This window comes from Onychostruthus taczanowskii, unplaced genomic scaffold, assembly GCF_017590055.1.
Source record: "Onychostruthus taczanowskii isolate IOZ18803 unplaced genomic scaffold, ASM1759005v1 scaffold49, whole genome shotgun sequence".
In the NCBI taxonomy this organism is placed as follows: domain Eukaryota; kingdom Metazoa; phylum Chordata; class Aves; order Passeriformes; family Passeridae; genus Onychostruthus; species Onychostruthus taczanowskii.
Window position 1 is genome coordinate 6,292,683 of NW_024502458.1, and position 24,153 is coordinate 6,316,835.

Here is a 24,153-nt window from a genome sequence, read left to right on the forward strand (position 1 = left end):
TGCTCTGCACAGCTGCACCCACTGGGGATCAGGCTCGGCCCCACTCCCACTCCCCACACGCCGTGTGCCCACACCCAGCTGCTTCTAACTGGGCTCATTCCTTTAAGGACACGCACCTCAAGCACAAATGGTAATTTGTCTGCAAAGAGAAATGGTTAGGTGGGTAGAGGTTCTCATAAAGTGAAAAAAAAAGCAGCTGTTTTCACTAGAGCAATAGTTTACACACTAAAGAGATGCCACATAGCCAACAGTGACTTGTTGTTATGAGTGTATATGGAAAGAAAAGGAGTCTTCCTGCTTTAAACAATATAAAAGTCAATAGCATAGTAATAAAATTTTAAACTATTAAAAATGTGTGTAGTAGGTTTGTACCAGGGAGCAAAAATCGTCTTCCTCTTTTAACTTTGGCTTAATATTCTTAAGGTCTGACCCTATAAAATCTTTCATTAAAACTAATTTTCTGTCCATGAGGAAATCTAGTTTCCTACAGCTACTGGTGAACAAATACCTCAGGAACAGGCTGTCTTTTCAACCCAAAGAGCTGCAGCATTAACTAAAATATCTAAAAAGTAGTTTATTTCTGAAAAATCAGCCTATAAATCAGAAAAGAAGGCTTAGGAACTCTCTTAATAAGCATCTGCCTCTGCATAGCATTGGCTCTGGCATGTTTTTAGTGCAAAAAATACACATTCCCAAAAATTTCAACATCACTCTGCTTTTCTACCACATTTCTCTAAAATAGGTATTTATGGATGAAATCTACTCAAAGAGTAGAAGAAATATTTGGTACAATGCATTGGAGCAGGTAACTCAGTTTAGAATTATTACTGTGTAAAGAAAAATCAGAAAATCACATTCAAAATGTTAAGTAATCAAAAAATGAGACTTACTTCAGCTTCAGAAAACAGATGACACGGCAAGTTGTCTAGTCATTACCCCTATAATGTATAGGATTATAGGAATTCATACTTATTTTCCAAATAAAATTAACTAATTTAATGCCTTATAGTTGTGGCTATCAATTCATTCAAAGTTTTGTATTCTGTGGACGATTAGCTATAGGACAAAATCAAATTAGCTGTAGGGTTTAACAGACTGTGTAAATAACATCAGAGGCTGGGGTTTTGTTAAAATAATTTCTGTCTAAATGTGTCTGAGGATCTTTTAGTCTTACTGCCCTTTTTTCCCCTTGGTACAACTGCAAAAATTACCAAGGGGGGGTCATAGGTTACTGTGCTTGCTGTGTTTGATCCAAATATGCAATATATTTGCCATCATAATTAGAAAAACACAATTGAGGAGCCCAATTGTGGAATTCCTTCTTGACTTTGCACCTCGGTGTGGCTGAGTCCCTGACACAGACCGGCCTCCCATGTTATCAGATTCCGTATTTGCCATTAAAAACACTCACCTAACTGCAACATAGCTGGCCCAGCTGAGGCAGAAAAATTGTAAATAAGCAGCAGAAGTATTACACCCGCTGAGCTAATCGGATAATAGAAATTTGGATTTACACATTGGTTTTCTACGAAGATGGGTGAAATCCGCACGTTTTAACGTGTTTATTTGTAAATCTTTTGACGCTTTTGAGATGCCGTGAGGAGAGGCGCCGCCTGAGGGAGCCGCGCCCCAAAGCCCAGGGAGCTTTATCCAGGTAAACCTGCTCGATTTACCGGTGGGTGCGTGTACGCACAAACACCCAGCATTGCCTTTTGGGGATCCATAGGTCTAGATATACCGATTCGCAGGGGTAGGTGTGAGGCACGGATCAGAAGGAGCAGGCACCGCCCTCATACCACCCTCATACCGCCCTCACAGCGCCGCGGGGCGGCCCCGGCCCGCTCCGCCCCGTTCCCGAGCACGTCCGGGTCGGGCGCTGCCGTGAGGGGAAGTGCGCGCGGCGGCCCCGGCCCGGCGAGTGGCGGCTCCGGCAGCGCTGTCGCCAAGATGTCGCGGGGCTCCATCGAGATCCCTCTCAGGGACACCGACGAGGCGAGTCGGGCGCGGGGAGGCGGCGGGGCAGGGCAGGGGGGGCGATGCGTGGCGGGGCGCGGGCGGTCGCCGCTGCCGCCCGTGGTCGTGTCCCGGGCTCGGGACGCGGGTGTCGCTCGCAGCCCCCGAGCCGGGGTCGCAGGTGCGTGTCCGGCCACGGTGGTGCCGCGATTTGGTGTGTCAGCGTCTCTTGGTGTTTGTTCCTCAAGCACCGCATAGACACAGGCAGGGCAGAGGACCCTCTCTGTAAAGTCATTTCACCGTGGGGCTAAAAACTGAATTTAACTTTTCTTTATTTAAGGTGCACTGTCACAAGCCGAGGTTAGAAAGGTTCAGGAGAAGTGTGTGGAGATTTGCAGCGTATAACAAAGTTTGACATTAAATCATTCCATGGCAAATACTAAACTAATGGTGTAGCTAAGTAAGGGGCTGGAACATAATGCTTACAGGCTGAAGAATATTCTCTGTGAAAAGCTGACTCCCTGCTCTTTTGTGTACATAAACATATCATACATACATATACGTGTATACATATATATGTGTACACAGAGACATTCATATATGCACAAATATATATACAGAAACAAATTTCTGTGTGGCTGCCGTTGAGGTTTTAAGTCTCACAAAATTACTTTATTCTGTGGTGTTTACATGTTCAAGGGCATTTTCTTCTGTGACAGAAATTTCTGTCTGAGGTGTCAACATGAATTGTGATCTTGGTGCTGCTGTTCAGGACTACTTGAATCCCAAAGTTCTGAATTAATCACTAGGGAATGCAGTAAAATATTCCTCCACTCTTCCATGTTTATTTGCTGTGTTGCTAGTACCTGTTTCTCTTTCATGACTATTTTAGTTGATGGATGAGGGCCATTATCTGTCAAACAGGAGGTGCTATGCAAGATAAAACTAAAATGAGCCAAAGTTAAGCAAAAATATTTTTGCTGGTATTCTAAAGTCTTGTGTAGTCTAAACTAGAACCCTTTCTAAACTGGGTTGTTCTAATTCAGTCTACAGAGAAGTCCCAGCACTGGTAACAGGGTACAACAACTGCACTTCTTTCTTGCTGTAAAATTAACTTGTAATGCAGATGATTAATTATTAGAGGCAGCATGGCTGAGTAAGGTGAACTAACAAGCAGTTAAATTGTGTTCCCAAATATCCCGTCTGGGGAGTACGTGTTTCTTTTTCCTCATTTTATAATATCAGAAGGTTGTTAGATCAGCATTGGAGACTAATACTCACAAAACAATGCCTGAATGATGAAAAGTTCTTGATGTCATTTGCTGCTCATATCTACAGTTGTGAATATTCAGAATTTTAGCTGCTACAATAGTTCCTTAATTTCCTAGGGCATAAAGATGACTTTACAAAATTTCAGGAATCTAAGTCTTAGTTATTGATTTTCTGACACCAGATTACTTGGAAGACTTTGTCTCTGAGCTAGATCTCTATATTACCTGTAGGAAAAGTTTTTGAAAGTCAGCAGTGTGCAGTCAAGTTGATTATTAGCTGATTCTGAGCATGAAGTCCATAGTGAAGGAAGTTGAATTAGGATCTCTGCTTGTTCTCCCTCACTTGTATCCCAAACATTGGTTTGTCTTTTCTCTAAAGAGAGGCCATCGCTTTTATCTTGTACAGAATGCAATATATTACCTCTCCTTTCTTTGTCCATAACCTTGTTTAAACACAAATCATTATTTATGTTTTGTGCTCTGGCAGGTCCAGTTTCCTTTGAGCTCAGTGACAGACAATGTTTTTAATGCTTTGTGGAACGATGATCTGTGTTGTTTGGTTCTAGGTTATTGAGCTTGACTTCGATCAGTTGCCCGAGGGGGATGAAGTTATAAGTATCCTGAAACAGGAGCACACCCAGCTGCACATATGGATTGCCCTAGCGGTCAGTATAGATACAAATTGTGTATTTAAATCCTGTATTCACATTATCAGATCATCATTTCCAGTTCCATACTCTTATGACCAGTGCTGAGTTCCAAACAGGTACTTTTTGGGGTCTTTCAGTCTTTGATTCTAGGCCAGATGTTTCTGATTGGCATTTCCATATTAGGATTTTAATTTAATCTCTTTTTCATGAAACAATGCCTCTTGAGGGTTGCTTTCTATGTTTTTTTTTCCCCTCAATCCATAGTTTTCCTGATTTATGCCTTTGATTACATGCTTAATAAAAAACGAGGAGGCATTATCTACACTGTGGAAAGTATGGTTAAATGTCAAAATGTCAAAGAACTTCAGAGGAAGACCTGTGGATTCTTCTTATAAATAGCTCAAAAGGTTGTGTTTGAAGGTGGTGAGGCACTGGCATAGGTTGCCCTTAGAGGTTAAGGATACCCCATCCTTGGAAGTGTTCAAGGGCAGGTTGGATGGGCCTTTGAGCATCAGGAAAGTGTCCCTGCCCATGGCAGGGCGGTTGGAACGAGATTATCTCCAAGGTCCCGTCCATCCCAGGCCATTCAGTGATCTGGGACAGAAAAATATGTGGCATTATCAGAAAACCTTTCTCTGGTGATGCCTATATTTATTTCTGCTTTATCCCTACATCCTAGAAAAAGAGTCTGTGTGATATCTGAAGCGTCAGCTTGGTATGTGCTGTACTCCCTGGGGTGGTGTTGTGTGTTAAAACTGTGTTTTGTAGCTGGAGTACTACAAGCAAGGCAAAACAGAAGACTTTGTGAAGCTGCTGGAAGCTGCCCGCATCGATGGCAACCTGGACTACAGAGACCACGAGAAAGACCAGATGACATGTCTGGACACTCTGGCAGCCTACTATGTGCAGCAGGCTCGGAAGGAGAAGAACAAAGACAACAAGAAGGAGCTCATCACCCAGGCCACCCTGCTGTACACTATGGCTGACAAAATCATCATGTACGATCAGGTAAAACTGGTGTCTGACCAAAAAAACTTTTGTAAATTAGTGATTGTAAAGAAAACAGGTATTGATTCACTAAAGGGAAACTTTAGAAACTAGAAACTGCTCAGGCTTTAAAGTGACACGTAAGCAAAACTTGTACCTGAAGTGTGTGTGGTGCCACCAGAAATAATTCTGTCTAGTTTGGCACACCTGATAGAACTACTTCAGTCGACTTTGGAGATGGGGAAGGAAGAATTGGTATTCTCTAGCTTGATAAATGTAAGAGAAATAATTTAATTGTTAAAAGGCATTATTAGGCAGTTAATCTTTCACATAGTCCAAACTTCATATGTTACAAAGATAAATGTATTGCAAATTCTTTGCTTTGTCCAGAATCACTTGTTGGGAAGAGCCTGCTTTTGCCTGCTTGAAGGTGATAAGATGGACCAAGCTGATGCACAGTTCCACTTCGTGCTCAACCAGTCTCCAAATAATATTCCTGCCCTACTCGGTACGAGTTTATGGATATTTGTAATAACCTGGTCTTCGGTTGAGTTTTGGAATGAATGTTTTGTGTGCTTAAGAGGTTGTGTGTAGAGAGAATGTGATCAAGACACACATGCAGAGACTAATTAAAATTTGGGAAGTACACGTAGATGGAAGAGCTAGGAAAAATGCAGTGCTAACTGGCATCTTCTGAGACCCATGGGCATACATCCACTCAGCTATTTATGCTTCCCCTGGTGGTGGCAATGAAGCTGGACACTCTGTTAAGGGTGAAGTTACCACTTGTGAGGGGTCAACAGACTGTACACTTGTAATTTAAGTTGTTTACTAGTCTCAGTAAGTATCTTTCCTCTGGACCAATAAGGAATTAAGTTTCTGCAGAAAAATATGAAAAAGTAAATTTAATGTGTTTTCTTTCATGTTTGCTTTTTTCATATACTTGACGTCATCAAATCTAAAAAAAGTTGTCATTGTCTGACTTTTCTGTTAGTTTTTTACTGTAACTTTTGGAAATGGGTACAGCACAAGTCAACCAAATAATACTTGAGCTTCTGGTTTATAATCTTGGTTTTACTCCTGGTATGTTCTAACAGGTAAGGCATGCATTTCTTTCAACAAGAAGGATTATAGAGGAGCCCTTGCCTACTACAAAAAAGCACTGCGTACCAATCCAGGCTGCCCAGGTAAGACAGAAAGTGTTTGCTACTGGGGGTATTTGCTCTGCTTGCAAAATAACTCAGGTTTTCCTAATTCAAATTCAAAGGGCATTTTTGTGGTCTATATCTGTCAAAAAAACTCCAACCCTCATTTTAGAGGGTTGAAGTGAATGAAGAATACTTCATTGACTTGAAGTATTTCTTCATATTTAGAGAAGGAAGTCGTGTTTAGGAAATTGCTGTTAGGAAAATACTGTTCTTTTTTTAAGTATAACCTTTTAAAGAGGTATTAGAAAATGGGATTTTGCATGTAAGAGAAATTAAAGTTGTATGGGGAGGGAGGAAACTGTTCAAAACTCTTGCAGAATTTCTTTTGCTGTAAGCTCTTGGAATAAGGCTTCAGAATTGACATAACAATAATGAAACAAGACATAAAAAGAAAAATTCTACTTATAGTGCATGATGTGAGTTTTCCTGGTCTTGTATTATTTTCTTTATGCAAAAATCTGGGAAAGTGATTTTTAATGACTGTAAAAGTGATACATGGGATTTAGATACATTAATTCAAGGTATTTACATTAGGATCATAAATACTTGAAAGTCTCCTGAGAGCTGTGATAGACTTTGCCATAACCTGTCTAAGAAAAGGTTTATTGCAAAGTTGATGTGTGGTCTGTGGTCTGCTTTACAGTATTGATTACTACAAAAGCCTTACTTTTCAACAAACATCTTTCCTTTGCTCCCCTTTTTCTAATGGACACAGGTTTGAAACTGCTGTTTAGAAATTCTCTGTACTCTTAGATCACAAGCAGTCTGAAAGAGCAGTATGATGTGAATTTTCTGTATTAGTCCATCTGTACTTGGTCTTGGAAGTGGAGGATGATAAACAGCATGTGAATCAGTTATCATCTGAGGAGAAATGCCAGCTAACTTGTTTATTCATCTGTGTTTTCTGAAGACCTGCTAGTTTGGGGTGAACTTAGCCTAAAAAATGTCCAGCCCTTCCATCTGGCAATTTTTAAATGCTTTTCTCTCTTATTTTTAATACATTCACATAAAAGTAATTTTTTATTTGTTTGGCATTGGAGTCTGTGGGAGATAGCTCAGTGTTCTGAGGTTTATGAAGAAATAATGTCTTACTAATACATTCAAGTTCATTTTGTGGCCAGCCAAGTATGGGCTGCTGCCTTGAAAAACAGCAGATTGTTAGATGGCTTTAAGGAGCTATGAAAAAACTCTGCTTTCACTCCAGGTTGTGGGAAAAAAAAAAAAGGCATAAAGTTGAAACTTTGGAATTCTGGATGGTGTTGTGTTGTTCTCTAGCCGAGGTTCGGTTGGGAATGGGCCACTGCTTCGTGAAACTGAACAAGCTGGAAAAAGCTCGCTTGGCCTTCAGCAGGGCTCTGGAGCTGAACTCCAAATGTGTCGGGGCCTTGGTTGGACTGGCTGTTCTGGAACTCAATAATAAGGAGGTGGGTCTGACTTAGCAGGAATCCATGCTCAGTTCACTTTCTTTGAGCGAAAAAAAGCAAATTTTTTATCCTTTCAAAGATAATCCAGTTTTAAAATGGGCGATAACTTTTATGGTTGAATAATTTTAAGTCTATGCTATTCTTGAATGATTTTATAGATATGTGCTTGTGACGTGAGCAGCACATTCAGAATAGCTTTCTTCTGTTGTTAAAAACCTTCCATTCTGTCATTTATAGAAGAGTTAGGTGCAGAAAAACACTGCTAGGTTAACTGTTTCATTTCAAATAATAAAATTCCATGGTGAGATATGTGAAGGAAAGTCAAAGTAAAAGACATATTCCCACGAGGTTAGGTCAAGTTTTTCAGAAGTTTAGGAGTTAAGAATAAATTTTCAAACAAGTTTCAAAGTTATTCAGGCATGCATGCTGCATGGTAAACCAAAGAGTAGGCAGGAAGAAATTTTAACTGGGCTGATAAAAGTACAATTAAGTGGTGATCCACCTTTCTAGGTATTGTATCACTAGAAAAATGCATGCAAATATGGCTTAGTTGGGATCATAAATTCCTTAGCATGGATTAACCATCTCAGATATTATCACTGGAGGATGAGACCATTAAGTGTTTTTTAAAAAAATAAATACTGTTACATAATTGTATGTGGCTAAAATTTACTGTGCTGCTTTCTATGGTTCCCTAGCACCATCTCAGATATTACCACTGGAGGATGAGACCCTTAAGTGTTTTTTAAAAAATAAATACTATTACGTAATTGTATGTGGCTAAAATTTACTGTGCTGCTTTCTATGGTTCCCTAGAAAGATCTTTTGTTGGCACAGAATGTCTGAAAATTTCTTAGTTTACTGCTTCATGGGAAAAAAGAAAACTGTTACTACTTCCATGAAGAAGCTAAAAAAAAGTGGGCATAAGAGGTTTTTTCATAAAACTACAGAAGGGACGAAAAATATTCTAAAGTCAAATTTTAATAAATTCCAAAGATGAGAAATTGATGACATTTGGTATCTTTCTCTTTCTTTTCCTGAAGATCTTTTGACTGAAGTCAAGGGATGAGCCCACTCACCTGAAGATTCAAAAAGCTGTGATTAAAAGCTGAGCCACTCAAAGACATTTTGTGTTTTTTCTAAGAAATACATCACCTGTGCTTTACTTCAAACTGTTCTCACAACTTCATAGTAAAAGTTAGTGTAACATTGAAGAGTTGACACAGGGATGGGAGAACTCTCTGGGGAAAAGAGCCTCTCTGAGTATCAGGCTAATTGGTATCTTTTTTGTGCTTAGATATTTCTAATATTTCTTCTTCCTAGAAGATGTTATGATGTCAGATCAGGGTTGAGATCACGCTGTGCTCTCATTGAGGTCTGTCTGATCTGTTTTTCTTAAATGAAAGCACTTAGAGCTTTGGGACCTCTACCCATCTACTGGATTGGGTTGAAGTTGGACATGAGACTCACTCAAGGTATTGGAGAACTTGGACTTATGCACAGTGTGGTTATAAACCACATTAACCTTTGAAAATGAAGGCAGGAGAGATTCAATATCTCCTTATCCAGGTGTATTGTTCTGCTAGGTTTGGAAAGATTGCATCTGTTCAAACTGAAATGGATTTTTTAGCTGCCTTCATGTTATGTTTTAACCTCTTAAAACCTAATCTGTTCAATAAGACAGCTCATCATAATTACAACGTAAAGCACAGCTGTTAGACGATTCCTTGATAGCATTTTTGGTGCTTCTGTTCAGAAATAAGTACAGATGAAGCTGACATGCTTGTGATACATATTTCCTGGTTGTCCTAAATAAAGAGCAATTATTTTATCAGTTGTGGATTTGAACTTGGAGGTAAATCACATTTTTTAACCATGGGAAGCTTTCTTTAAGATGTAAATCTTCTTTAGAAAAGAGTAAGTTGGTACAATGATATTTCTATATAAAGACCTCAAACTTGCACTGATTTTAAAATGAGATCTAAAGTTGTTGTTTAGAATTTGAACATGAAAATATCTTCTTCTTCTCATCATAATTACAATGTAAAGCACAGCTGTTAGATGATTCCTTGATAGCATTTTTGGTGCTTCTGTTCAGAAATAAGTACAGATGAAGCTGACATGCTTGTGATACATATTTCCTGGTTGTCCTAAATAAAGAGCAATTATTTTATCAGTTGTGGATTTGAACTTGGAGGTAAATCACATTTTTTACCCATGGGAAGCTTTCTTTAAGATGTAAATCTTCTTTAGAAAAGAGTAAGTTGGTACAATGATATTTCTATATAAAGACCTCAAACTTGCACTGATTTTAAAATGAGATCTAAAGTTGTTGTTTAGAATTTGAACATGAAAATATCTTCATTCCACTGTTGAATGAATTGGGTAAAACATTGAAACCTAAACCAAACAGGCACTGGGACGCTGAAGAGTAGAAGGAGCAGAAGGAAAGCTGTCAGGCTGTGAGTGTGACATGTCAAAGGACATCCACACTAAGTCTTTTGGGGTTTTTTGCCTTTTTTTTTCCTAGGAAGTCCTGCTGTGCTCTTTTCCATCCCTGTATGGTAGCTTTATTTCCCATTTTCCACCTGTAGGCTGCAGGAAGAAAAGCCAGTAGCTGAATTTACTCTTTTTTGTGAGCTCAGTATGTGTTGTCAGAAATCCTGAGCAGCGTAGACTAAAAAATGGTTTTGAAGATGGTAATAAGATACAGATACTGAGGTGCTGCTGATACCTGTCAATGTTTTATTTAGGCTGATTCCATCAAGAATGGTGTTCAACTCCTCTCTAGGGCTTACACAATTGATCCCAGTAATCCAATGGTGTTGAATCACTTGGCTAATCACTTCTTTTTCAAGAAGGTAAGCAATCACTGAAATTCTACAGTTAAATGCTTGATAACCTCTTAACAATAAGAATTCTGGTGTTGGATTCAAACACATTTCATCAGGTGCCCAATATCTGTTAATCTAGATGAAGAAGTGTGAGGTTTTTGGCCTGAATTTTGTATGAACCTTTCTCAAGAAAACCAAGAAAGGTACACTTACTTAAATCAAAATCATCTTTGTGTACAGAAGGGGTTTTGGGTTTTTGATGTTTGGAATTGGTTTTTTTTGGTTGGTTGAGGTTTTTGTTCGTTTGTTTTTCCCCCTCCTCTCTCTTCCATGCTTTAAAACATGAAATAGAGAAAAGAATAGTAGTGGCTAAAACTAAATCTGTTGTTATTTAGTCAGTGCTGTGACTAAAGCTTTGTTATATTTTCCAGCTATCCACATTTAAATCGTAAAATCATTTGACCATAAATCAAGTGAAGCCTTCCAAATCTCATTTAACTTCCTTTTTTTTTTTTTTTCTTTTTTTTTTTTTTTTTTTTTGGTCAGGACTATGGTAAAGTGCAACACTTGGCTCTTCATGCTTTCCATAACACAGAAGTGGAAGCGATGCAGGCAGAGAGCTGTTACCAGCTGGCGAGGTCTTTTCACGTGCAGGTAGGGCAGTTCTTAAAAGTCCCCTTTGAGTTCACATTTTTAAAAAGTCTCTGTTATGAAAGTTGCTGCAAAGTTTGCCTCTAAAAACACTGACTGTTCCTCATTTAATTCCTTTTAATTAGGAAGATTATGATCAAGCTTTCCAGTATTATTACCAGGCCACTCAGTTTGCCTCATCTTCTTTCGTACTTCCGTTTTTTGGATTGGGTCAAATGTACATTTATCGAGGGGACAAAGAGAATGCTTCACAATGCTTTGAAAAAGTCTTGAAAGCCTATCCTAACAATTATGAGACTATGAAAATCCTTGGATCTCTTTATGCAGCTTCAGAAGACCAGGAGAAACGGGACATTGCAAAGGTGAGTTTTCCTTCCACCAGCATCGTGTTTATTTGCAAGAGTAGAACTTGGAGATCAGACTTGAAATCAGATTGTTCCTTAAGCTGAATAAAACTCAGGGTTAGGTGGCTGTCGATATGGAATATTTCATATGGGCTGTCGTGAGGGGTCTGTGAAGAGTCACAACTTCTGGACAAAACTGAGACTGCACTGGGCTCTGGGTAAAGCATGTCCAGGAATTTAGAGAAACTCCAGCCTCATGTCTCTATTTGGTATGTGAAAAGGGCAGAATTCTTTCCATATATGTATATAAAATTGTCTGAAGATGGGAAGTTAGCTCATGATTTCCTGAAGAGAGCAAATCAGCTGGTGATTTCCAGAAAGCACTTGTCCTGTCTGGGCATATCTGGAAGGACAGCGATGCTTTTTTTTAAATGAAAGGTATTTTAAATCTAATGTAGGGTAGATAAATGGAAGAAATGTTAAGCATTTCTCTAGCTTTTCATGTTGGTGTAATAGCCTTTGTTTCTCTAAGGCTTGAAGCAGGTGTTCTGGTCTACAGAAGAATAAAATGATGAAGGAAGAAAACTAATGCAGATTTATTACTGTGCAGATGTTTAGGATGTTTGCTTCTGCAGTATGGTATATCTTTCTAGTGTTAAGGTGAATGCCTTCACTCTTTCATTTCCATTTTTTTAAACAGGCTGTGTGTCTTTGAAGTGGCATAATTATCTTCTGTTTTTCAGGGGCATTTAAAGAAAGTCACGGAACAATATCCTGATGATGTAGAGGCATGGATTGAGCTAGCCCAAATTCTAGAACAGACTGATATACAGGTATTATTAGTACACACTTGTTGAATTATTTGTGTGCTTTTCATAAGAGCTTGTAAGGCTCATTCTCTTCTTTCTTTCATCCACTTTCTGTTTCTTTCCCAAGGGTGCTCTGTCAGCCTATGGAACAGCCACACGCATTCTGCAGGAGAAAGTACAGGCTGATGTCCCTCCAGAGATCCTGAATAACGTGGGTGCCCTGCACTTCAGGCTGGGAAACCTGGGAGAAGCAAAGGTATGCAGTTACTCCCAGTTTGAATGGTGTTTCTTGATCACACAGAAGAGGAAGTTTTCCTTTGAGGTCATTCTGGAGCGTTTCATTGCTCTTTTCTTTCTGTGCTTCAGAAATACTTCCTGGCGTCGCTGGATCGTGCAAAAGCAGAGGCTGAGCATGATGAGCATTACTACAATGCCATCTCTGTGACAACATCCTACAACCTTGCCAGGCTCTACGAGGCCATGTGTGAATTTCACGAAGCAGAAAAGCTCTATAAAAACATTTTGAGAGAACATCCAAATTATGTTGATTGTAAGAAACATTTGGTATTTCATCAGTTCTACAGCCATCCTTATAATACCAAAAATCTTCTGGTTGACAGCGTCTTCTGCTCTCCTTATGTCTGTCTTCCCTTGTTTTCACAGTAATGTTGGGGCTGATCTGTGCTATTTGCCACAAGCTGCAGCACACATCATGCCCCAGCCTCGTTTGTAGCCTTTTCCCTGCTTGTTTTCCATTGTCACCTGCAGATACCCTTCCCAAATCTTGCAGAGATGGGAGAGCTGTTTAAAGTGGAGGGAGGAGAATTATGTAACAGATGGATCCTTATTTCCTTGCAGTTTTTTCAGTTGTCCTTAACTTATGAAGCCAATTTAACACAGTTTACAATACTCTAACTACTCAAAACCTGCAGTTTTTATATGGCCATCATGGGTGCAAGTTCATCTTCGCATCATATTTCTCATTGTGAATAGGATATGAAAGGTGTCTTGCTGTCCTTAGCTGATCAAGAGAAAGATTGTTTTTGAAATTGATGCATGGACCATATTTTCTTTGTTCAAGATGACTTTGACCTGTTCCCTGATTTTTATTTCATTTTCTATCTTTATTTTCAGGCTACTTGCGCTTGGGAGCTATGGCCAGGGATAAAGGGAATTTTTATGAGGCTTCTGATTGGTTTAAAGAAGCACTTCAAATCAATCAGGTTTGTAACCTTTTAAGTGTTTAACATGAAAACACTAATAAGTTAACTTAAAATTTAATTTTCCACTTTTTGTGTTTTTAGTTTGTTTAAACTGTGGGGAAGAAGAGAGAGCTGCCAGATCTGCTCTCTGTGTTTTGTTTGGGGTTCTTTTGAATGTGGAATTATGTTTAAGACGAGTAACACTTTATACTTGAAAAAGAACCCTTGCAAAGGAAAAGAGTGCTTTTGTAACTTAAAGTGAATTTTTATTTAGGATCATCCAGATGCCTGGTCTCTGATTGGCAATCTTCACTTGGCTAAACAAGAGTGGGGTCCAGGACAGAAGAAATTTGAAAGAATCTTGAAGCAGCCCTCCACACAAAATGATACTTATTCCATGCTGGCTCTTGGCAACGTCTGGTTGCAGACTCTTCATCAACCCACAAGAGACAGAGAAAAGGTAATGGGCATCTCTCTGCCCTGTGTGTGGGTTTCTTTGTTTATTTTTTGTAAGTTATTAGCTATTCAGAACCTCTTCTTAATGTGTGTTTAGCATCTTCTAGTTCATAAAACCTCTGGGTAGATCTTTTAATACTCCACTTTAGAAGTGAGTGATGAATTCTGGGGCATTTCTTTCTGCAGGAGAAACGTCACCAAGACCGTGCATTAGCCATCTACAAGCAAGTCCTCAGAAATGACCCAAAGAATTTGTATGCTGCTAATGGCATAGGTGAATATCAGACTCTAGTTTTGCTTCAGAGGTGATCGTATTCTTATGTTTCATGCTTTAATAAAGAATTGTTTTTTCAGGGCCTGAGCACTGTAGGGTGGAGCCCAGGAAATGGCAGCTATGTCAGTTTTTGAAGGGGCACTTTATTGAGGCATATTGAATTTTCTGTGGTCGGAGTGCACAGTGCATGAACCTGGAAGCTCACACTGTCCATATTCCTCTCCCCTCAGGAGCTGTCTTGGCACACAAAGGATATTTCCGTGAAGCTCGTGATGTTTTTGCCCAAGTGAGAGAGGCCACAGCAGATATCAGCGATGTGTGGCTGAATTTGGCACATATCTACGTGGAGCAGAAGCAGTACATCAGTGCTGTGCAGATGGTAACATCTCCACATTGAACTTACCTGCTGTCTTGGCTCAGATGACTTCTAGATGTCTCTCTGTTGTCAGGGCAGCTGGGAAAGTTTCTGAACAGTGTTTTAACAAGTTCTAGGCCTACTTCTAACCAGCTGTTGGCTGTCAAGATTTAGTAACAGACTGCCAAATGTGGGTGGGGGGTTACAAAGAAGCTGTTGGCTGTCAAGTCAAGATTTAGTAACAGACTGCCAAATGTGGGTGGGGGGTTACAAAGCACTTACCATCTTTTATACATCTTTTTGGTAGCAGGGTTAGAATTTTGGTTGTGGAATAAATTATTAGCCAGGGGCGTTTCAGTCAGTGTAGTTACTGTATGTGATTTAACATGCAGATGTTTCCAAAGTAAGTAGATACAATTTGCTGCTGGGATTTTCTTTTAAACAGCAACAATTCCTATTTTTGTTCTTGTAAATGACCACAGGAATACTTTAAAAGCTGTCTTAAAAGCTGACTGGGCTGTAATTTCACTCACCACAGTTAAAATCACAAAATAATTCATGTTGAAAGAAATCTCTTGAGGTCAGCTAGTTTAACCTGACCTGCCCAAGCAAGTAAATGTTCAAGTGTCACCCTGTTCTGAGTAAATTGACTCAATTAGCTGATGAAAAGCATACAAATAAGCTTAAAAGCACAGCATATGTTGAACAGGACGGAAACTAAGAAGCAACTTGTGTCATTTAAGATGAGTCCTTATTGAGGCTCAGAGACACTTCATTCAGAGCTATTCTGAAGCTTTTTGTGGTGCTTAATAAAGAAGTGTTACTGGGCCTTTCTTACATGCTCAGGAGCTCAGTAGTCACTGTCCTCCAGCGAACTATTGTTAGCAAGCTTTGGCAACACAGTCACATTCATTCACTCTGTTGTGCTTGAATAGGGTCTGTTGTTTTTTTTAGCACTTTGACTATTTTTATTGACAAAAAGCCTAATGAAAACCTCATTTTAGCAATTGTTTGAGCAGTGAATTACAGTGAGAAGTGGGTATCACTTTCACCTATCGATTTGGGAACAAAAATATTTTACTCATTTGCTAATTTATTTAAGAAGAGGTGTTACTAGAAATGTGTTTGTTTACTGAAGGGTTTTATTGTTCCCTGGGTTTTGCTGTGCAGTCACAGTGTGAAATACATTATATTGGATTCAAAGGGAGACAAATTGAAATTACTAGCCCAGCTTAGTGCAGCCACAATAATTATCCTTCTGAGTTCTCTACCCTAAAGCATAGAAATCTGAGGCAGGCTTGAGCTAAACACGAAATCTTGGATGCTGAAGGTGCTCACAACACAGTGAGATCCAACAGTAACAACCTCAGGTGTTACAGTTCAGGGCAATTTTTCAGTACTTGAGCTGCAAATAAAACTTACTTTGTATTCCTTGCTATTTTGGAGGCTTAGAGGGGGTGAAGGGTTCCTTGAGAAAAGAGTACATCAAACAGGAGGTGCTTTTTACTGAGAATGATAACATTTGCTGTCTTTTAAGCCTTTAATTCTAGACCCACAGAAGTTATAGTAACAAGTCATCTTTCACACTTTAGAGAAACTGATATCCTTTGGCATGGCCAAGTTCCTCAGCTGGGTGGATAGAGCAAAGTTGAGTTATCTGGAAAGTCTGAATTTATTTTTTTTTTTAACTAATTACATCAGATATATAGAATTAGTATATTAGATATATTTCAATTTGTAAAATATCTGATATGAATAAAGAAAATAGATTGTTTATTCCCCATGCATCCTGTGGACAATATTTGAGTGATCTTAAAATGAGTCATGTTGGTTGGACTTCGTTGCAGTAAATGCTACTTTAAAAAGTATTCTTTTGTACTTAAGACCTACAGAGCCTTCTGGGCTGCAGGCAGTTTCTAGAAAAAAGCAGGTACTTGCTATGGAATAGGAGAGAGAACATTCTGATCACTGAAAAGGAGGTACCCATGTAGCATAACACACTTCTCTAAAAAACAAAAGGCAAATTAGCAGTAATGCTTTTTAGGAATAGAAACATTTACTGGAGTTACCTAACCAAAATAACAAACCACTGTCGCCTTTTACTTTGATTTTTTTTTCTTTTATTTCAGTATGAAAACTGCCTCAGAAAGTTCTATAAGCATCAAAACACTGAAGTGTTGCTGTATTTGGCCCGGGCACTGTTTAAATGTGGCAAATTACAGGAATGCAAACAAACTTTGTTAAAGGTATGGATCTAGAACATCATGGATCACAATAAAATTGCTGTTAGTTGATGTGTGTTTGCGTTTCTTTAAATTTGGTGGTCTGGGGTTGAAATGATTGTGTTTATTCTCTGTAAGTCATTTCTGTATCACATTGTAGCTTATCTTAAAAATATGGTTTTTTTCCAGGCCAGGCATGTGGCTCCAAGTGATACAGTCCTCATGTTTAATGTGGCTTTAGTGCTGCAAAGACTTGCTACCTCTGTCCTGAAAGATGAAAAAAGCAATCTGAAGGAAGTGCTTAATGCTGTGAAAGAGCTGGAACTTGCCCACAGGTAAAGATCATTTGTTTCTAATCCTTATAATCCATGTTGTTGTCCCCTTACAGTGTACTTGCAGTATTGAACACAAATCTGGTTAGAAGAGCAATCATCTTCTGCAAGGCACTGTGTAATTCTAGAGTTTCTAGTAGGAAAACAAAATATTCGGCCTGACAAAACTGTGTGTTCAGATTTTGTTCCAGAGCCAGTTTTCTTTGACCAGGTGCCAGTATGTGTTTCTCAAAGAGTTTTGTTATTGCTGTGACCAAGATGCTCTTCCCAGAAATGCGCAGTTGAAAAGATGTTGACAATTATTCTACAACTTGAATACTATTCTGTGACTTCTTTCAAAGCAAACTACAAGGCTTAAAAGCAAAACTTTATCTTACATAAGCATAATTAATGAGTGGCAGTCCCTTAAGACTAATTTCACCCTCCTTTTGGTAAGTAAAGTACTGTCACTGTTTAAGAACAGAAACAGTTTCTTAAGTGCATTTGAGATATTTTTGTTCTGTTCAAAAAACAATAATAGAAGATTTTGTGCAGACACCAGTGTAATTAATCTGATCCAGTTGTCACCATCCTTGAACAGAGCTTTCAACCATTTATCCTGCTCCTAGATGTAGATGGTGCATGATTTGTGCATTCCTAGCTCTGCTGTCACATTGGGGATAGAAGTTCTGATTTAAATTTAATGAGAAGCTTATTATTTATCGTTTTGAAGAAGTTGCATGAATTTATTTTTGCCTATTAACTAAAATTTTTGGAACATACTCTCCATAGTCTAGACCTTAAGCAAGGAATTGTTATATTCATATACCCAAGAATTTGAGTCTAGCACAAAAACATTTGGAATGTGTCTGAGGGTATATGGGAAGAAACTGTGGCAATCTTGAAAGTTAGAAGTAATTTTCTGTTAAATTGGAGAAACATTTCAAAGCACTGATCATCTTAACTCACTATCTACTTGGAAGTTTGTTGTATTCCCAAGGGCCTGTCCACTTGGTCAAGGAGGCTGTTCTGGAAGGATTTTTGAAAAACAAGTTTCCCTTCCTTCTCTTATGCTAATTCAGGCACGTAATCTGTGACAGATAAATCAATCTGTTGGGGTCAGCAATATTCGTACTGCTAGGAGCCAGCAAACAAAATCTCAGAACTCTCTTCAGAATTTTTCCTCTCCACAGTGGTTTTAGAGTGCTTTAGATTTGGAGTACTCTGAATGCACTTTTTAACTCTTAAAAGGTGCTGTATTAAAAGGTGTTGGCACAGAGGAAATGAGTGGGATTTCCTCATCTGTTGAGGTTTACACGTTTGTAATTCAGGAGTAAATGCTTTGTTTTAAGGCAAAATTGCAGTAAATATGTAAGTAGTGCTATCTTTGCTTACTTTGGTTTCTTGTGATTTCCTCCAGGTACTTCAGTTACTTGAGTAAAGTAGGTGATAAGATGAGATTTGACTTGGCACTTGCTGCTACAGAAGCCAGGTAAAAATTTTAAAAAAACAACCCACAAATCCTTCATTCAGATTCTAAGTGGAATATTTTTGTCCTGGTTTTTTGGGCTTTTTTTTAAGTAATAAAACTAGATTCCAAAATTTCAACTGTGAGTTTGTTAGATCAGTAAAAATTCAAGTGCAGGGTCCCTCCATGCTACTGTTTCCTTCTTTTCCTGTGTTTCACTTCTGCACGTTCTTGTAAGATTTCCATAGCCCCATACAAATACCATGTGTTGGCCATCCTGCACTGTACATCTGAATGTATCATTGAAGCACTTTGTGCACAGAAGAAAATTTCAATATTAAAAGAAATGTCATTTTGGCATCAGCTAAGAGGGGGTTGAAAGTATCTTGCTTTAATGTTTTGTGTGACTTGGACACTTTATGCAACCTTAACTCTCACACTATTGGGTTTTTTAAGCTTGAATTTTGCCTTACCTTTCCAAGAAGGTTTGTTAGGTTGTTGTGATTAAATACAAGTTCTTATTAACCATACTTCTGAAGCTCTCCAAATTGGTTGGCATGATTCCTTTTATGTTCATGTGTGGGTTTTCTGTATGTGAATTGGCTACGTTTGGAGTGTGAAGCACTATGTTCTGAAATGATCTACTGGAAGATAAATTAGCTTACTAAAAATGCTTTAATTTACTCAAAAATCTGCACTGCTCTTCTTTGTGCTATTTCAAGTAGCTGTTTTTTTAGTTCATTGGGGGTATGAATGTAGTGTTGTGATGCAGACACTTCATAAAAGCATTTCTTTTTGTGTTTGCTACTGTGCCTTACCCAAGAACCTTGGATTTTGCAGGCAATGCTCTGATTTACTGAGCCAGGCCCAGTATCACGTGGCTCGGGCACGCAAGCAGGATGAGGAGGAGAGGGAGCTGCGTGCCAAGCAGGAGCAGGAGAAGGAGCTGCTTCGCCAGAAACTGCTTAAAGAACAGGTTCCATTCCACTACATTCTGTATATTGCATTTTATAAGTGCACACAGTGACAATATGTGTGCTCCTGCTGCTCTGGGGTGGTATCCAGTAGCTGTTTTTCTTAGTTACAGTAAGTGCTAGCTGAAAATATTGCAGCTAACAGGTGATGCTCTTACTTCCCCATAGCCTCAGTTATTTAGTTGTGTAATGAAATAAAATAGATATGCCAGAAGTTCTGCCATCAGACTTTTACCTATTCTACCAGGGGCTTTTTTGTAGACAACTTTTTGTAAAAAACTTTTTTTTTTTTTTTTTTTTTTGCCATGTGCACCTTCTGCTATGACACAGAGCATCAAAAAGCAATTTTCCAGTCTCCTGACAGCAAATAATTTCTGTGCCTGCTGTTATAATCACCGTGGGGGTGCAAATACAATGGTAATGGTTGGCTTCCTTGGTGTTTCAGGAGGAGAAGCGCCTGAGAGAAAAAGAAGAGCAGAAGAAACTTCTGGAACAAAGAGCTCAATATGTGGAGAAGACCAAGAATATTCTGATGTTCACTGGTGAAGTAGAAGGATCAAAGGAGAAAAAACGTGGTGGCGGTGGAGGCAGGGTAGAACAGAATGTTTTAATCTCTGGTTTTGTTTTTTATTTCTTTTAAACATCTTTAATTTTCCCCTTCTGATTTATAATCTCTTGCAGGAGCACAGGTTTTTAATTTCAAACTCCTAGGCTCTACTGAGTAAAATTGCACAGGTTTAATACTAAAATGTCATAATTGGAAGCTAATACTTAACGGTTCTGAGCGTGGTGGCATCACTAAAATGTGTTCAATTGTTAAAATAACAGAAGATTATCTTATGTGCCAATTCTGAGTCAGTTTCTAAATTATACCTTTCTGGTGCCAACTTTGCTATAGTCTCTAGAAGGTTTGTATTTTCATTTCTTCTAGAACATGTTCAGCTATATTTCCATTTGGAATGTTTGCTGTTAGCTTTGTAAGTGGGATGTGAATAATAGGTTGTGTTGCCTGTGTTTCTTACAGCGTTCCAAAAAAGGAGCAGGGGAATTTGATGAGTTTGTCAATGATGACAGTGATGAAGATCTGCCCATCTCTAGAAAGAAAAAGAAGAGGAAGGGCAGTGGCAGTGAACAGGATGGGGAAGAAGAGGAGGGTGAGAGAAAGAAGAAGAAGAGGAGGAGGTAGATGATACTTTAATTAATTATTAATTAATGTCAATTTAATATTATACTTCCCTGAGCAATAGTAGGGCTTTTAAGAAAATTCTCCACAGTTTTGTAACAGTTTGAAAACAAACTGTTATCAAGAGGTTACATGGTTATTTTTTACTAACACATTACACTTTTTAAGACTTAAGCAACCACTCTGCAAAAGAAGTAGCAGTAACACTTGGTGAAGTGGACATTTCTTGAGACCAGTATTTTTGCATTTTTAAGGGTTTTTTGCAATATTATGCTTCATGCCATATAAAATGTGTTTCTGTCCAAGACCCCAGAAAGCAGAAGAGGGGAGTGATGACGAGGAACACGAAAACGGCCCGCGGCCTAAAAAGCGTCGTCCACCCAAAGCAGAGAAGAAGAAGGCTGTAAGTTAAACCCTGAATAACTGCATCACTCTCTAAATATGCATTTGGAGTTCAGCATTACCCTGGTCAAGAGAGATTTATTAGTGTTGAAAATTACAGCAAAACCTCCTGAAGCCAGCTGGTCTTAGAGCTTATTTTTATCCTCCTCTCCTGTTGCTATTGCTGCTTCAAGGATGAAAAGGATATTTCCAAAGCCATCTAGAATTAAGTGATAGCAAATGGAAAAATTTTTAAAAGCTTGTCTGGTTTTCTGAACGTGTTTCTACATTTGAGCCCTGTGCCACATGAACAAGCAGCCCTTTGTTTTCCCCCTATACAGCCCAAACCAGAGCGTCTGCCTCCTTCAATGAAAGGAAAGATCAAATCAAAAGCCATCATTTCTTCAAGTGATGATTCTTCTGATGAGGACAAACTCAAAATTGCTGATGATGGGTAAGAATCTTAATTAACTTTGTATGAACTTAGGGTTTCAGTGCATGCCTTCAAGAGAAAATGCAGTGTTAATGAGATAACACGAAGATAATTAGAAGTTTTTCATTGTACTTGCAGCATCCCTTCCCAGTGCAAAATAATTCCACTGATTCTTCTAAAACTAGCATTACCCAAATCCTGGTGTCTTGCTTTATGTATCAGCTAAAGGGAACGCCTTTTAATACCGTTTTTTCCTTTTGCTTTTCCCCACAGGCACGCTAGAAATAGCAACAGTGATTCTGAGGAGGGGGAGCAGCAGCACAGCAAGCGCATCGTTTCCGATAGCGACTCCGATAACAGGAACAAGTCTGGCAGCGAGGCAGGCAGTCCCCGCAGGTCCCGCGCCTCCGAGGAGGACTCTGACAGTGACAGGTCCCCGAGGAAGAGGCGGCGCTCGGACTCGGAGCAGTCGGACAATGAGTCCGTGCAGTCGGGGAGGAGCCGCGGCTCCGGCGGCTCCGAGAACGAATCGCGCCCGGCTTCGCGCAGCGCCGAGTCCGACAGGGACTCGGAGAGGGGCTCTGACCACGAGGGCTCTGCCAGAGCTTCTGGCAACGAGTCTGAGCCAGAGGCATCTAATGATGAGGGCTCTGAGGGGGGCTCAGATGACAGCGATTAGAGCTGAATTACAGACCATATTTTTAAAAACGTTCATGTAAATACATCTCAGTTACAGGGGAGATAGAATTTTTATATTTCAAAACTGTGATTTAAAGAACCTTAATGTTTTAGTAAACTGTTGTGAGGCCTTTTTGTGATTCTTTCTATTAGTTACTAATAGATGTTTCTCTGAGTTGGCTTATGGTGTATCTTTAAATTTAAACCACTATAGGTGCACAGAATCTCTGTCCTGTAGTCAGCACACCGAGGATGGAATGCATGTAAAAACTATGGAACATAAAATCTCCTTAGGTGGTTCAGTGTGGCTGAAACTTTGTTCTGTGATTAAAGATGCATAGATGGATCTTAAAATCCTACCAGATGCAACAAAGAGCTATGGATATTTATCTTTTTCCTCACTTGGAGTAAAGGTCAGTAGGGAAGTTTTTCTTACTTTCTATTAAAGAATAAATGTGCCACAATGCAGCTCTTCTATGTTTTCAAGGGTTTGTTCTTTTGCTTCTGTTTTTGTGTTAAATCAGTTGAAAATGTGCAGATCTTAGAGAAATTTTATAAACTAGCGATGCAGATTTAGATGAAATATTTAAATTGGCTAGTAAAGACATTTGGGAGGACTCTGTATTACTTGAGAAAGGTAAAGCTGCAAGTGTCACAATAAAATGTTCTTGCTTATTTGTTTGGAGTGATTTATTTTACTCCTTAGGAGGTATAAGCAGAATACCTGAAAATGTTGCATTTGACAATGCAATCTGTTTGGAGGAGGTGGTCCTCCCTGTATTGTAAGTACATGGCTTTGGAACTAAGTCCTTTCACATCATGTATTCAGGAATAACAATGAAAAATTGACTAAATCTGATTTCTCTCTGTGCTTCTGAAAAAAAAATCAGTTGTACCAGTCCAAGGAAAAGTTTTCCTTTTTTTCATTGGTCATTAATTCCTGTGTCAGGCATTTGCTAAGACAAGATTCTGTAGGTCTGGATAGTTTATTGCTACCAGTTCTAACAGACTGTGTTATGTTAGAACTAATATGTTGCCTTGTTTTTAGGAGACCTGGATTGTCACTACTGATAGTTCACTTGAAGCACTAAGTGAAAGTGAAGTTTCCCATGCTGCTATTTCTGGTTTGTTGTGAGCTGTTCTCGTTGTGGATGGGTTTGTTCCTGTGTTTATGGGCTCTTGGTAACCATAGAAGACAGCAGAACGCAGAACTCTCTCTTTGTGGCTCAGTTTGATAGCAAGTTTCTATCTGTGTTCTTACCTAAAACTTAGCATCAGAGTAGAAGAACAATGCTCGTGTTTGCTGGGTCAGAGCAAAGCTGAATCATGACCCAGAACCACAGGGAAGCAGTGGATAGCTGGGGTGGGAATGCTTGATGTCACATGGCTTCATTTACGAGGCTGTGGAAAGTGTGAGGAAATTGGTGCAACTAAGGGAAGCTGGTACATGCTAGGTGAAACAAATGGAACACAAACAGCAGTGGCAGGTGTGAGAGTAGCCAGCTCTTAACAATAGGAAGGAAAAAGATGTACAGCAGTTACTATGGGATCTCAGAAACTTTTCTCTGCCTCAAATACACCTCTGCTGTCATAGCTTTATCGTGTTACTGATTCTGTCTTCCTTGTAAAAATCTGCAGATTTTGTTTGATGCTGTATGTACAGAAAATACATTTTGTGTTGGCTAAAGATAGCTCTAGATGAAGAGGTGCTGTGTGGGTCTTCAGACCTAACATCCAGCTGGAGAGAAATGCTTTCTGGAAGTGTAAAATAACAGGGATTTTCAGGCATCTCTTGTGAGAGGTATTTTTTGTGCACTGCACAGAAATAACTTGTCTAAGGAGAGGTTATGACTTAATACAGCTTGAACTGTGTGATGTACAAGAGGCCAAAAAACAGGGACAGAAAGGGGACAAGGGATGCTTTGCTTTGCTATTCCTCTGCTTTTATGTAGCAAAAGAGGAATCAAAAAGCCACCAAAAACCAGAAGTCATTTTCTTTTTTCTTCCCTTTGAGGAGGAGAGTTAATGGGAGGATTAAGGTTATATTAAAAAGTCATGTGTTGCTGCAATTTGAGAGAAAGCTGT

General features: G+C 39.1%; 1 protein-coding gene across 1 annotated transcript; it reads left to right on the top strand.

Annotated features, from left to right (window-relative positions):
* The first annotated feature begins 1,863 nt into the window (after positions 1-1,863).
* CTR9 (CTR9 homolog, Paf1/RNA polymerase II complex component) lies at positions 1,864-22,743 on the top strand. The gene is made up of 25 exons (XM_041415121.1): positions 1,864-1,992; positions 3,791-3,889; positions 4,643-4,882; positions 5,252-5,369; positions 5,959-6,048; positions 7,345-7,493; positions 10,247-10,354; positions 10,874-10,981; positions 11,104-11,340; positions 12,066-12,155; positions 12,259-12,387; positions 12,498-12,681; positions 13,266-13,354; positions 13,608-13,793; positions 13,976-14,063; positions 14,294-14,442; positions 16,548-16,664; positions 16,830-16,975; positions 18,372-18,443; positions 19,260-19,395; positions 19,839-19,985; positions 20,418-20,575; positions 20,883-20,979; positions 21,299-21,411; positions 21,664-22,743. The coding sequence occupies exons 1-25, from the start codon at positions 1,948-1,950 to the stop codon at positions 22,067-22,069; spliced, it is 3,501 nt and encodes a 1,166-aa protein (XP_041271055.1). The 5' UTR covers positions 1,864-1,947; the 3' UTR covers positions 22,070-22,743.
* The last annotated feature ends 1,410 nt before the right edge of the window (positions 22,744-24,153 follow it).

Excerpts from the sequence above, each read along its gene's own strand:
- CTR9 (XM_041415121.1), top strand. The coding sequence starts at position 1,948 with ATGTCGCGGGGCTCCATCGAGATCCCTCTCAGGGACACCGACGAG. Across the intron at positions 12,682-13,265 it reads ACATCCAAATTATGTTGATT|GCTACTTGCGCTTGGGAGCT; the intron begins GTAAGAAACATT and ends CTTTATTTTCAG. Across the intron at positions 19,396-19,838 it reads AGAAACTGCTTAAAGAACAG|GAGGAGAAGCGCCTGAGAGA; the intron begins GTTCCATTCCAC and ends TTGGTGTTTCAG.